We start from the raw sequence: 14,772 nt of genomic DNA, 5'->3' as shown, positions 1-14,772 counted from the left end.
GAAATCTCTCATCTGATTCAGGCTCTGAAACAAAATCTAGACTTCCTCTGTTTGTTCCCTCTACACATTCAGATGTTGACCGCATGTACAAGAGAACATCTATTTTTCAAAAATATCTGATAAATACGGACGATTTTACGCCACATAAATATCAAGGCGACCACGATCATTGTTACGGTAGCTGTTTGCAAAGAGGATTGATTTTGAGAGTAGGGTTCTCTGTGCCTCGTTTTCACCAAATGATCTCAGTAAATCTTGTGCTTCATCAGGGCCGACAGTCAGTTAAGGCACACTGCAAAACATGGTGTCTCTAGTCTCCGGAAGGTGTGATTGAGTCCTTGAGAGCTCCTTGGATAGACTGACATGGTAATCGCTCCTCTGTCAACATGTGTATCCATGTTAGCTGCCCTGGCTATCCATGTTTATTTTAGACCAGCGATGTGTCATTAATAGCTCCGTCCACAGGACTGATGAATAGACTCTTAAGTCTCTGGTGTTTTCATGACGTTGCCTTCCCTCCGAGTGCAAACATTGTGAAGACAGATTAGTGCTGCTGCTGTGGGTAAAGAAGATTAGCAGAGATTATTAACAAACATGCTGGATTAAAATGACAGTATCACTCCCCTCTTTACAGATATCCCAACTGTGTGGTTAAAACAGAACTTTGCGATCAACTGCTCGAACCAGCAGCATGGTTAATTAAAACATTACGTCTCAGCATGGTAGCAGTCATCACAGGGATTGGATGCAGCGCTGCCTGGATTTAATCGTCTTGGTCCCAATTAAAGTCAGATTTACTGACATCAGTCACAGTTTATCACAGTGATTATGCTCAAGCTCTTCAGCAAAGAGATGATACAGAGTTTATGGGAACTGCCACTAATTGGAGATCTCACTTTGTGTCCACTCGTCATTTTTTTCCAATATTGGAATCGATGAAAAATGTGTCACATCTGCATAACTACGTTTGTACCTATATTTGTTTAAAAGACAGATTTAAATAATGTTATCATGCTTCACTAAACTAAAATATTGTTTGATTGCAATGACTACTGATTATACGTATGTACTTTTACTGGAGTAACATTTTGATTGCAGAACTATTACTTGTAATAGAGCACAACTAAATATACTTTTGTGGCAAAACTTAAGCTTTTTGTGTTTAACACCACTTATTTTATTGAAATGAAATCAGCATCCAAAGAGAAGACTATACCCACATTAGACATGGACTCACACTGTTTATCTGATTTTCAGATAATGTTAACTTAGGTTATAAATAAATGTATTGATTCCCTTACTTAAGCAATTTTCATCCATCTGAAAAAGGAAATCAATATGCATCTTGCAGGGACGTGATGACGATGGATCATTTAAGCATACATCTCTAATAATGGCATCGTGTTTTCCCTCAATGGTTCCACTGTGTATCTTTGTACTGCAGGTGCTCAAGGTGTGGCATGAATAGGCTAAAGCAGTATGTCAGAATATAAAGCCGGACCTGTAATGTGTTGATGGGAGCCGGCAAAGGATGCAAATTCTGTCTATCAGATACTTTCCCTGTGCGGTTGTTGGATAAGGGAGAATCCTTGATCATGTATCGTTAGGTTCTTCACAACATATAAGATAAATGTGTATCAGCTGAGAAACAACTGAAAACAGTATATTTCAAGGCCTGGCCTGTAGCTACAGTATGATAAATGTGCGGGTATTGCACAATACTTTTAATGTCACAGAGGTTAAGTAAAACATTTCACTTCTTCACCTACACATGCAAATGCAGGCGTTTTATTAAATGCACATAGGTTTCCAAAGACTTATTTAAAGGTTTGATGCTGAAACATTTCCATAACCTCATACTGAATTTTTACGACTGTACTAAAGTGAAGCCGCAGTACAGATCCCCATGGCATTGAAAATGTATTTTACTGTAGACTAAAACTTGAAGAGTGAATAAAGATTTTTTTTTCGGGAAGAGTTGGAGTTAAACTTAAAGACAGCAGGAGGGGATTTCAGGAAAGGTATTTTAAGATGTGGTGTGGAGACAGACATTTAATTCTCTCATATTCTAATTGCTTCGCCCTTGGTAACACATTCCTAATATCTGCCAGGCCATAGGTGGGTCACAACCCAGACTTTGGAAAGCAGTGCTGTAAAGAACCAAACCACCAAATGAAGATGCCTTTAGATTAATTGCAGTTTAATAGGGGAGATGTGTTGCACCTTGAGGTATCACATGGTAGAATCCAGTGCCATCTAGTGGTAAGAAGATGGCAGTAAACAGGAGTAGAATGACTGTGTTGCTGGGATTTCATTCATTTTATTTTATCAGTCCCTCAGGAAAATTATTTATTAATTCAGCCACTAGAGAAACAAAGAGGACCCATATTAAATGATAGTCATTATGATAAATGCATTGGAAACTGCAAGGAACTGCAGCATTTCTGGATGATGTATGAAAGAAGAGTAGAGTAACAGTTGACACATGATGTAATAATATTTTATTATTTTTAAAATACAGTCTTTGTGCTTTCTCGCCTCGCAGGTTTCCATGGATTGTTGTTACACATGGACCGAGGCCGTGCCTCCTGTCTTGGCCCTGCCTGACACCTACTGCTACTAATATTATTATTATTAGTCACATTTCTATTGTTACTGCTCCCATTAATGCTTTTATTATGACTATCGTTATTTTGGTTCTATTACTGCTGCTGTTATTATTAGTAGTAATTATCATTATTCTGCTTACTACTCATATAAATCATTTATGTCATATGCATTGACGGTGTTGTAGTTCTACTATGTTGTTCAATCTGTACACATGACATCTACTGCACTTCTGGTCGTCCTCTCAGAGGGATCACTTCTCTGTTGCTCTCCCTAAAGTTTCTTCCTTTTTTCCCCCCGTGTAATTTTATTTTTGGTTGGGGGGGGGTTCCTGTTCGGATGCGAGGGTCCTGGGACAGAGGATGTTGTAAAGCCCTCCGAGGCAAATTTGTGATTTTGGGCTCTACAAATGAATTGAATTGAATTGAATTAAAGCCTGTGCAGTGTCGTCTGTCTATCCATAAAAATAAAATCATACTCAGCATGTTCATCCATCTGTTTCATGTGCTGTATTACCATCCTGGCCCGTTTTAAGTTTTACTGCCTCTTCACAAGTCCTCAACCCCACAGCCACACTCTGCCTCTGCTCCTCGTCCAGTTTCTTGTAGTTGAAGTAATGCATGATGAAGAAATATATGCCAGGCACCAGCATAAACACTCCGCACGCATAGTACATGGATTTATACTCCCCATAAATATCAACCAGAGCTCCTGAAAGAGAAGATGCACACTTCATTGGTCACCATATCAATTCCCACATTTTGTTTATGGACTTATAATCTGAAATAAAAAAAAAAAAATAATAATGTCTCATAAGTACACAAACCTGAAAGTGGAGGTCCAAGAAGCACCGGTCCACACTCAATAATGGTGACAAGTCCAACTGCACTGGAGAAGCGATGAGCTCCAACAAGGTCCATCAGAACTTCAAAAAGCAGTGCACAAACCATCCCAAATGCCAAACCAAAGATGACCGCATACACAACCAGACCCGCATATCCAGGTAACAGTGGGCATAAAAGGTGGCACACACCATTGAATGAAACTGCAAAACTGAAAAAGTATTGGATCCGTGGCCGAATCCACTTGCTGTTGCCAATGAAGCCAGTTAATGGTCTCACAAACATGTCCACCAGAGCAAAAATAGAGAGCAAGAAAGCTGCTGAATATTCATCAATCCCTTGATGTTTTGCATACGGAGCCATAAAAACCACAGGCGCGAAAAACCCAAAAAACATGACCACATTACCGATGAGATAAATGAGGAAGCCCCGGTGTTTGAAAAGTGAGAGATCTATGAACGTGTGCAAACAGCCCTGCCTCTTGCTCTCATCTTGGTTTTCTCCAGTCAGGAGGTCAGCAGACTGCTCACTGGTGTCTGAAGCAGCAGTTTCCACAGCAGATGCCTTGTTACGCTCTGGTGGTTCAGTCTTTGGTTGGGTATTTTTATTGACTGGTCTCATCAAAGCGCCAGCTACACAGCAGTTCAAAACGATGGATCCCAGGATGAGGAAGCTGCCTCTCCAGCCAAAAGAATCAAACAGAAACTGATTGAGAGGAGCCAGAGTGAATAGAATAACTGGACTTCCTGCCATGGCGAGCCCGTTCGCCATCGGCCTTTTGACCTTAAAGTAGGTCCCTATGATCGTCAGGGCCGGCTGTAGGTTGAGGGCGAGTCCAAAACCTGTTGAAAGAATGGTTCATTGATTTACCATTTACCAAATAATAACTTATTCAAATGTTAATATTCAGTGTCACACAATACAAATTTATAAAACTACACCATAAAAATTATACTATAATTGTACAACAATAAATTGATGAATCGACAAATCAAAAGAATTATCTGCAGATGAATCGGTAATGAAAATAATTGCTTGTTTCAGCCCTAATTACTATTTTTGACACGTTTCATTTTATGGCCATAGGGGTCGAATACTTTCTAATTCCAAGAGAAAATCGGCCACTTCACGTCTGTAGAGTTATTTTCTGTGCCACAGTAGGTGAAGCGCTTGCACGAGATTTAAGTTTTAAGTCTTTGTTTACTTGGTGGTATTACTATGACCGTGTGTTCTGGCGTACATGCAAGCATGTGGGGATTTTCTAAATCATCGGATTTAGTAAGACATTCTCAAAAAGAATAAGGTCACTTAACACAAGTCCTCGTATTGTTCTAATGGCAAAATATTTACACATTGTACAGAAGGTGGAAGTTAACCCCCCACAGTGGCAGAAAACATCACTAGTGGACTGACTTTGATGATCAAAAAACTCCTGCATCCTCCCTTTGTCAGCTGGTCACAACCAGGCCAAAAAAAGCAAACATTACAAAGAACAGCAGCAAACTTTGTAGTAAAATTCCTCAAAATCTAAATGAACTCCTGCTCATCTAACATGATTTCTACTGAAAAAACTAAAATTGTAATTTACCACCAATAACCCCAACACAAAGATACAGATGCATGATAGTCCGGCCAAAAGAAGCAAGCACCATGCATCAGCGCTGACCACGAGCCCACCGACCATGACCACAGGTCTGCTGCCAAAGCGGTTGACCAGTACGCTGCTCACAGTAGGTGGAGCGTCTAGACGAGATTTAAGTTTAAAGTCTTTGTTTACTTGGTGGTATTAGTATGATCGTGTGTTCTGGCGTACATGCAAGCATGTGGGGATTTTTTAGAAAAATATTTACACATTGCACAGAAGGTGGAAGTTAACCCCCCACACAGAGGCACAAACGTCACTAGTGGACTGACTGATGATCAAAAAACTCCCTTCATCCTCCCTTTGTCAGCTGGTCACAACCAGGCAACATAAAGCAAACGTTACAAAGAACAGCAGCAAACTTAAACATAAGCTTAAGCAAACTACTAGCAAACACTTGCTCATCTATTGTGATTATTATTAAAAAAACTTAAATATTATTTACCACCAATAACTCCAACGCACAAATACAGATGCATGATAGTCTGGCCAAAAGAAGCAAGCACCATGCCAGCGCTGACCATGAGCCCACCGACCATGACCACAGGTCTGCTGCCAAATCGGTTGACCAGTACGCTGCTCACAGGTCCTGCACAGAGAAGAGACATATCTCATTTTCTTGGTACCTTCTTTCACTGAAGGTTTACAGCTGTTTTTGGTTAAATAAAAAGGACAACAAATGTATGATAGAATAACTTTGCTCATCCAGAATGTAGATGGGGAAACATGAAAAGGTATGATTGCCACTGACCTCCAGCATACATAGAAGCGAGCATGACGGAGGACAGCCAGGCAATCTCGCTGTAGGAGACGGAAAAATATTCCTGAATCTCCTTAAAGTAGATGGTGAGGGACTTGGGAAAGGCATAGGAGAATCCTATGGAGATGAAAGAGCCAAAGACAACAGCCCAGCCCCAGCCTCCATCTGGTGGTGTGTGGCCTACTTTGGTTGCTGTTGCAGGGGGCATGTTCGATCCACCGGCTGAAAGTAAGAACAGTTAAAAGAAGTAAGCAGAGTTAAAAAAAACAAAAAAAGTGCACATTTTCAAAGCTGTGGTAATTCTTACATGCTGCAGACCTTAATCACAAGAGCTCACCTCTGCACGATCCCTGAAACCGTAATGGTCACGCTATGAACCTTGTTGTAAGAGGCTGTGGCTGCCTCACAACAGGAGGACCCTGCTTTAATTAAGGCCTTTGATCTCATCACGTGTGCTTGCATGCCAAACACAAGTGACCATATAGAGCAACAGCCCTCCTGGAGACAACATTTATTTTGTTTGCATTCAACAAGAACATGAGTCGCTTGGGTCTCAGCCACAGATGTTCCGTCGAAGCCTTGCGGGGCTTGTGGCTGTTGAATACCAACAAAATAAGCTGTCTTTTATCTTAACTAAAATGACGAGGCGATATTAGCTTAGAATATAACCAGAATACCCCAGTAATTTGTTTCAGCTATTCAGAAATAATTATGAAGAGCACTGAGAAATCTTTAGTAAATTAATACATTCTCAAATAACACTAAACCATTAAACTTACAAACAATGTATCTATCTCCAAAAGACCAATAAAAGATATCCCCTATGAGAAATGGGTTATCTTTAAAAACTAGTGTTCCCCTTAATTCCGCTGACAAAAAAACAGAGTGGGACCTCTCGCAAGAATATCACTACTCTGGAGCGACACAGTCACCACGCCTCCCTCCGTCACGCTCTCCCGGTCAGCTGCAGCGACTAATTCATTGATACAGTTTGAATGAATTTTACTTTATTTTACTAAATAAGCGAACGCGAGGACGCGAGACAGTTTTAGATGTTTTCTGTCGAGCGTTTGCGTTGAACACCAGTGACCTCTGTTTGTGTTACTCAACCGCTTGTGCAACGCATGCATTGTTGGCTGCTAACGTCAGTGGAATAGTAAGTGCAGTAACCATCTGTGTAGCCAGTTATCTGCCTGTTTAATCAGTAACTTTGCCGCTGTGGTTGGTCCAGTGTATATTTTTGGAGATGTTGTCCCAAATGAGAGTATGTTTAGTCTCGGGTTTGACCAGATTGCCCGGTTGTGTAACGTTGACGTCCAACTCAAAGGCGGCTATTAGAGTGGCTCCTGCCCTCTGCAGACATCACCAGCATCGGACCTTCAGCTCGGAGTCTGTGGGTGTCAAGGTAAACCTCTCTGTGTGGTAATATAATACTGTACATATAGGTGCATATGCTGGTGAAGGAGCCCAATAAAACAAACAACAAATTTTAGTTATTGTGGATTTTGACTTTTTTCCTTAGTTAATATTTCTTACTGTTTATTACTTATTTATAATACTTGTTTTGATCTTGTTTTATGATGTCTCTTGTTTGCACTATCCACTATGCTGCTGTAATAAATAATAAAATGATTAGCTTATCTTATCTAAGCTTCTTCATAGTCATTTTTATGATATTTTCCTCTGTAAGCTGCAGAATAATTGCAACACAATGTTTGCTTTTATGCATAATGTTCAGTTTTTCAATCAGCGCTGGGACGGAGCCAATTAACGTAAATTGGACAAAACTGATGCGACAGTTGAATGGTGAACTTTATAATAATAATAATAATAATAACTTTATTTATATAGCACCTTTAAAAACAGAGATTACAAAGTACTTTGACAGACAAAGACTTTCCCTGCCAAGTGTTTGTACCTTAGACGTGCGCCACTTTCGGTCAAAGATGCTTGCTTAAAGAAAGTCCACCACTCTGCCGCCTTGATAGCAGAATATAAGAAAGATAAAATAAAAAGTGAGTGCATTGGCATTTTCTTTTCTTTTTTGATACAGCAAAAGGAAAACGGAGTGGTACGTCTGTCTCCGAGTAAACACTCTAAACACACCGCGTGAAAAGCACGTTCATTTCGAAAGCGATATTTCCTCAAAGTTCTATGTGTAACAATTTTCAGAAAGTTAGCAGCTAACTCGTAGCTGGATTGCAGTCGAGTCCCGACCAACAGTGGAGGCCAGAGGATAAACAACAAGTTTTTTTTTTTTCCCATTTAACATAACTTTTAAACAAACATCACGTCAGTATCTGAAGCTTGTCACCTTGACGTCTCTGAATCCTGACCCCCGGAGTGAGTGGGACCGAGCAGCCTCGTGTCCTGTCCCGTGATGCTATAATGGTAACTACAGCTCAGCTGCAAGAGTGGAGACTGAAAATATCTTGTGAGCTACGTTAGGGGTCGTCAGATATCCTGAACCTGGCTCTAAATGTCAGGTGACGTTATTCGGAAAAAAAGATTACAGTATTCAATAATGCAAAATAATGCAGCTTGAGATATGCAACTTAATATACTAAATGCAAAGTATGCATTTAGTTGACGTCCAACTCAAAGTATGCATTAAATGACCATTTTATTTAATTTTGACTTAACTTTCGTTTTCAGGTCATACTTTTTCACTGACTGCGTTATTAGTTATTATGGTTAACCTTAGTTTTCATCTATGTTTTCATATGTTTTCCTGGTGGATATGGTTAAGATTATTTGCAGTTGTCTTTCTAATAACGTTACTGGTGAATCAATTATACTGTTGCAGGTAAACCCTTATGAAATACAATTTATTTTAGGCTTACATCTTTCTTGATTTTTTTTAATTCATAAAAAAATGAATTTGATTAGTGTAATACAAAACCAAATACATTATGTTTAATATCTAATATAAGTATATAAATTGTAATATTTTTGTTGAGCTCTACAGTTTACACAGTATTTTTTACTGTCCCCCGTTAGAGCATCGGTTATCTAGAAAAATAGTAATGAGACCCCCTCTAAAACGAACCTGCTTCAAACACTTAGTATCCCACATTCATGAATATGCAAGTTACCAAAGTCCATATCCTGCTCTGTTTCAGGTGCTGTATGATGGGCGTTGTCTTATATGTGTGACAGAGATCCAGTTCCTCCAGTTCCTGCAGAGGAGCTGGCGTGGGAAGGTAGAGTTTGTTGACATTGCCCTGCCAGGCTACGATGGAGAGAAATACAAGGATGTCAGCTACGAGATGGCCATGGAGGAAATGCATGTGATTGATGAGAAAGACGAGGTAAACTTACATTTCGCCGGCTTTACTGGGACTGTAATATTCTGCGTGTCAGGTTTACATTTTGGAAGATTTTTGTTTTGATTAGCCTACATGTATTTTTAAATATATAGTATTATGCCAGTTGTCTAACGTCAGGTTTATATGCAGGTTCATCGTGGGATACCAGCTTTTGCAGTCATGTACAGTGCAGTTGGCCTTGGCTGGTTGGGAAGCCTCATGATGTGGTCACCTGTGAGACCATTCATGGACAAGTCCTATGCCATCTTTGCCAGGAATCGCTTAAAGTGGACGGGGCGTGGGGAAGAGTGCACCAAAGGACACTGTGAAAAGAAAACACATTGATTCGAGACCACAGAAAAAATTAACTATGTTTAATTGTGTAATATCCATTCAGTCATTATCTTTAACCCACTCATTCTGTTCAGAGTTGTAATATGTTTTAAGTTAATGGAACGTTAAGAAGAACTGGATAAATACCACGTGGTCTGTCCGGTTAACCCTCAATATATTATGAGCCTGTCTGCAAAGGTTTAAAGGTTGTTCTTAGCTGAAGGGAAATATTGGCAGCCTTATTAAATATGCATGTTAGAGCCAAAAATGGTATTATAAATACAACTGTACTTCTTTGTGTGTACATTGGGTGGCGCTGTATTCCTGTCCGGGGCTCGGGTATATAGGTCCTGAAATCACTGTGTTTGTCAGGTGTTTGACCCCGGAAGGGCAAAAGGTTTTGACCGCGATACTATACACATTTTACTGCATCGTGAGAAAGAGTGGCTTTCTGTACATTGTTCCACGACGAAAATAAATGTGCTATCGATCAGCAAACAAAGGTCTCTGTGATGTGTCAAAAGCACCACACCTCACAGATAGTTTAGCATAGCCTACCGCAAGCGCGTCAACCAGGCTACTCCGAGGGAGGAGCACCTCAGGAGCTTACAGCCACACGACTGGGCTTCTTTAACAATGCATATTTCGAGGCCATCATTTGATGCAACATGTCTTTACTTGTAAGACTGTGAGTTTGATTAAACATGCTTAAGTCAAAGTAAAGAAAACAGTAACTACAAATTTATCCAAAAATTAAAGTGACAGTAATAGAGAGTCATGGAGATGTTGAGGTTTTCCAATCTACTGGAAATGGGAAGGTTATCAAAAATGGATGTATTATAGAAAAAAACATATAATTATTAACATCACCATCTTCTGGAGTCTCTTGAGTTCTGGACAAACATGACGATGCAGAGAAAAAGCTTTACTGCAAACGACTGAGGGTTATGGTGTACAATGTACAACACTGTCGTACTATGACACATATACAGAATAGAGAAAACCGTGGCAGAAATGTTGCACAACATTCAAAACCAGATAGAGAACTAAACTGTCAGGAAGCTGCCACTAGATGTCAGTGTAAGTCTAAAATAATCACCTTTGAGTGAAAGTGTTCCTCATGAACTGTGCTGTATGGCAGTCTTGATTATTTGCCAGATAATGATTGACCAGTTCATTTGAAGGTGCCTTTTAACAGATATCAGCAGAACAAAATGGGTGAAATCATTATCTAGCGTTTCTGACATACAAGGAAACAACTGAGTGAATTGGCATGCTATTTGTAATTCAATCCACTCCTTGTTAGTGATGTGTGTGTGCTGGTGGACAGAGCCTCTCGTAACGATTGCAATGCAGAACAGCGTGTGCTTGTCAAAGGTTATGTCAGTTGTGACTGTAGGACAGCAATGTTGACAGAACATACTCTGTGATACAAGGCAAACACATTTTTGATTTACACACTTCTCGTAGTTTGGTTTTCTTTTCTTTAAATTACAGCTTGCAAATTACTTAATAATCATTAATTGGCTACGACAAAAGGTGAGCGAGTAAGGGACGGTTTGTGCACTTTGTGTTTAAGACTGATGCAGAAATAAATAACAAGTGTTGTTGTTTTATTTAATTCTGAGAACGTTTTTGATAATTGCAGGGTAGTTATGGTTTTACTGAGTAATGACGCAGGAGCAATCGAAATTAAATTAAAGTGTATATTGTTTTAAAATTATGATATATTTTCAAAAAATGACAACGATATACTAAATAGTTTCATATGTTACATTTTTTTAGATTATGAATAAATGCTTGACTGTAAAACAATGTTCCACTGTGACATTGTTCACACCCTTTTAACTGTACATTGTTAGTTACAGTTTAAATTAGATGCTTATTTCATGACGTAGCTGCTGTGAAAGGACCCGTTTGTAATTACTCAGTCTATACTTCTAAATAAAAATACCCTACACTATACATAGTTACACTGTAACTTGTAGGCTCTAATCTTAAGCATGACTGCATTCATTATATCTATTAAGCACCACAAACTTAATTCGACGTAATTGTTTTGTATCACATGTTGTGCACGGTTTCTAAGAAGCCTTTTTGTTTTCGAGGAAGGTATGTTTGTGTTGTACTGTGATGTAAGCAGCAGCTATTTTCAGCTCACTGAGACCCTTGAATTGTCACCCCCCTCTCTAATATTAGCTTCCAGTCTGGCAGTCAGCAGTGACAACACATGACTTTAAGCCTGTGTGGGCTCACAAAGCATTGGTTTATGCTTGTCCACCCCTCAGCCCAGCTCAACCAATAACAGTTAAGTACTGCATGAGAGAAAGTTTTAATTAAGTAAGGTTTTGTGAAAGTAAACCTTTCACAAAACCATATTGATGTTCCTCTTAAACCAATCAGACGTTCAAGTTAAACTTGAATCAAACACGTGTTCAGAATTCTTAAAGTTTTAAAACTTCACAAACCTGTAAACAGGCGAGAAATAATGAGACGGGTGACAGGTCCTCCTGCTCGGTGCAGCTTCGCTCTGCAAAATGAATAAACGACGAGAGTCCGTCCACAAAGAGAGTCCATGGGAGAAGCAAAGCGCCACACTGCCTTCTGCTGGCCACTATGAAATACTCACTGTGTATTATATTATTCTATATAAGAATCTTTGAAGTCAAGGCAATAATTGACCACTTTGGCTCGTATTAGAATATTCCTTTCTTAGAAATACCCCCCACCCCCCCATCCCACCCACCCAAAAAAACATTTTTTTGTGCGAATAGTAGAGATCGTGATATTGCAAGATACAAGCAAAGACAATGTTGTCCAGTCAACTGGAAATGGCCAGAATATCACAAATGTATGTATAATGTTGTGTTAACTTGCTTGTTTTGATTTATTAGTGGACAGTACACAAGCTACTGCGGGCCGTAGCCTACACCAAAACAACAGTCAACACTGCTAAATGTTCTCTTAACAGGTTTGACAATCCTCACCCGGGCATAGAGTAACTCTCAACAGGCTAGCAGGACAACAACAACATCCCACCTCACTCGCTCTGCCAATCCCAGGTACGCTCCCTTGAGCCACCCACCCCCATAGGTCGCTAGAATGATTGACAGGGTTAACAATTTCACAGGTCATGAGACCCTGGCTGACCTCCTGAACTCAGTAAATGCAATAACCATTACTCTGGAACAACTTCTTCCTGTAAACACAATAACACTTATAACATAACAGGTTAACATTACACGTCACTCAGTCCGTTACAATATTAGCATCCAAAGAAATATGACTAAAAAGCATTATGCTATTTCAAAAAACATCTTAAAATCAGCACATCAACACAATTTTCTCCGTTTTGTGATCAATAATTCAAATTATTATTCTCATCATCTAGAACTCTGTGTAAGTCAGTCTGACATGTTTCTTCTAACATGAACATTGGTAGTAGACAAATAAGCAGACAACAGAAAATTTGGATATTGAGTTAAATATTGACATAACATGATAGTGCAGAGAAAAAGCTCTGCTGCAAAACAGAGAGAGTAATGATGTACTGTATACAATACTGTCACATATCCTGTTGCATAAATGGAGTCAGCAAAATGCAAAAAAAAGTCAAATATCGTGTTGCACAGCATCGCAGATTTAAGTTCACTCAAAAGCAGATAGAGAACCAAACTGTCAGGAAGCTGCCACTAGATGTCCTTGTAAGTTTAAAATAATCACACTTGAGTGAAATTGTTCCTCATGAACTGTGCTGTATGGAAGTCATGATTATTTGCCAGATCATGATTGGGCTGTTCATTTATCTGTTATCAAATTTTTTTTTAATGACATTGCTGTTGTAAAAGGACCAATTTGTACCTTGTAATTACTCAGTATATACTAGTAAATAAAAATACCCTTCAGCAACATAACTTGTAGGCTGGAATCTTAAGCATTACTGCATTTAATTGTATTCATTAAGCACGACAGACTTTATAAGACGTAATCGTTTTTCATCACATGTTGTGCTCAGTTTCTAAGAAGCCTTTTTGTTTTCGAGGAAGGTGTGTTTGTGTTGTACTGTGACGTAAGCAGCAGCTAACTTCAGCTCACTGAGACCCTTGAATAGTCTCCCCCTCTCCAATTTTAGCTTCCTGTCTGGCAGTCAGCAGTGACAACACATGTCTTTAAGCCTGTGTGGGCTCACAAAGCATTGGTTTATGCTTGTCCGCCCCTCAGCCCAGCTCAACCAATAAGAGTTAAGTACTGCATGAGAGAAAGGTTGAATTAAGTATCAAAACACTGAAGAAATAGTACCTCTGACAGTTTGTTAAAAGTGGTGTACTGGATACTGGAGAATTGTGAAGACAGAAGAACTAGGTGTTGTGTTTGAGGTAAATCCTTAGTGTATGTTATTATCTGGCATTTCCTGTCAAGGTTGGAGTAGCTTTAAGCTACTTTGGTTCATGACCTTCCCTCACTCAAGAGGGAAACAACCTTTGTAGATCTGTGGTTATTGTAAAGTCAAGCTGTTTGCCTTTCTCTTTGTGAAGGCACCACAGAAAGTGTTCATGAATGCATTTTATTTAACATAATAGAATAGTAGAAAAATGCTCGAATGCTTGTAGAGATCTCTGGGTTCTCAAATTTCTATCTAACATTGCAGAAATAGCAGATCTATTTTTGTTTTGGATAAATTGAAGATCGACGTTAGTATAATTTGAATCCAGTTTTCTGTAGAGGATGAATGCTAATGACTGTGGTGATCCCTTGACTTTACGCCACCAGTGGGATGTCATTCTTTGTTGTTATTGTAATGTCTCTACAACTACTGGATGGATTGCCATTAAATGTGGTACAGGCTCTCATGTTCCCTGAGTATGAATTGTAATCATTTTGATACCCTGATTTTTCATCTGGCGCCAGGTCAACATTTCAAATCGTCCAATACTTTTTTGACCAAACACCTCCAAAAATTCCATTACCATCAGCCTCAACTGTACTTTGTTTTATGTAGTTAGCACATGCTGACATGCTTACATACGGAACTAAGATTCTGAACATGGTAAATATTATACTGCTAAACATCAACAAACTACACTGTCCTTCTGACCTTGTTAGCATGCTAATATTAGCATTTAGCATCACTGTGCTAACACAGTCTCACAGAGCTGCTTCTATTTCTCTAGATTCCTGTTGAAAATGCTGCTCCGACCAAAATCGATGCAAGCTCAAGCGTGACCTTTGGACTTTGATTGCTGCTCACCAATCCGGGTCAAACATGGGTCGCTACCTCAG

At 39.4% G+C, this 14,772-nt stretch overlaps 2 protein-coding genes across 5 annotated transcripts; one reads left to right on the top strand and one right to left on the bottom strand.

The window, feature by feature from the left end:
• Positions 1-2,484: 2,484 nt before the first annotated feature.
• On the bottom strand, positions 2,485-8,486 carry LOC142957505 (monocarboxylate transporter 2-like). Of its 4 annotated transcripts, XM_076099392.1 has the most exons (6): positions 8,166-8,354; positions 7,770-7,831; positions 5,843-6,073; positions 5,537-5,680; positions 3,434-4,291; positions 2,485-3,318 (listed from the first exon to the last, which is right to left on the bottom strand). In XM_076099392.1, the coding sequence occupies exons 3-6, from the start codon at positions 6,057-6,059 to the stop codon at positions 3,095-3,097; spliced, it is 1,443 nt and encodes a 480-aa protein (XP_075955507.1). In that variant the 5' UTR covers positions 6,060-6,073; positions 7,770-7,831; positions 8,166-8,354; the 3' UTR covers positions 2,485-3,094. The 4 variants fall into 4 exon arrangements, with proteins under 4 accessions (XP_075955507.1, XP_075955513.1, XP_075955521.1 ...); XM_076099398.1 differs by lacking the exon at positions 7,770-7,831; XM_076099414.1 differs by having other exon boundaries at positions 3,176-4,291; positions 8,166-8,486.
• Positions 7,010-10,091, top strand: LOC142957530 (uncharacterized). The gene is made up of 3 exons (XM_076099427.1): positions 7,010-7,256; positions 8,974-9,162; positions 9,310-10,091. Exons 1-3 carry the CDS (start codon positions 7,098-7,100, stop codon positions 9,502-9,504), a joined length of 543 nt encoding a protein of 180 aa, XP_075955542.1. The 5' UTR covers positions 7,010-7,097; the 3' UTR covers positions 9,505-10,091.
• The last annotated feature ends 4,681 nt before the right edge of the window (positions 10,092-14,772 follow it).

This window comes from Anarhichas minor, unplaced genomic scaffold, assembly GCF_050575085.1.
Source record: "Anarhichas minor isolate MPS153535 unplaced genomic scaffold, ASM5057508v1 ptg000003l, whole genome shotgun sequence".
Taxonomy (NCBI): domain Eukaryota; kingdom Metazoa; phylum Chordata; class Actinopteri; order Perciformes; family Anarhichadidae; genus Anarhichas; species Anarhichas minor.
The sequence above is the reverse complement of the archived record's forward strand: the minus strand, read 5'-3'. Positions and strand labels throughout refer to the sequence as shown.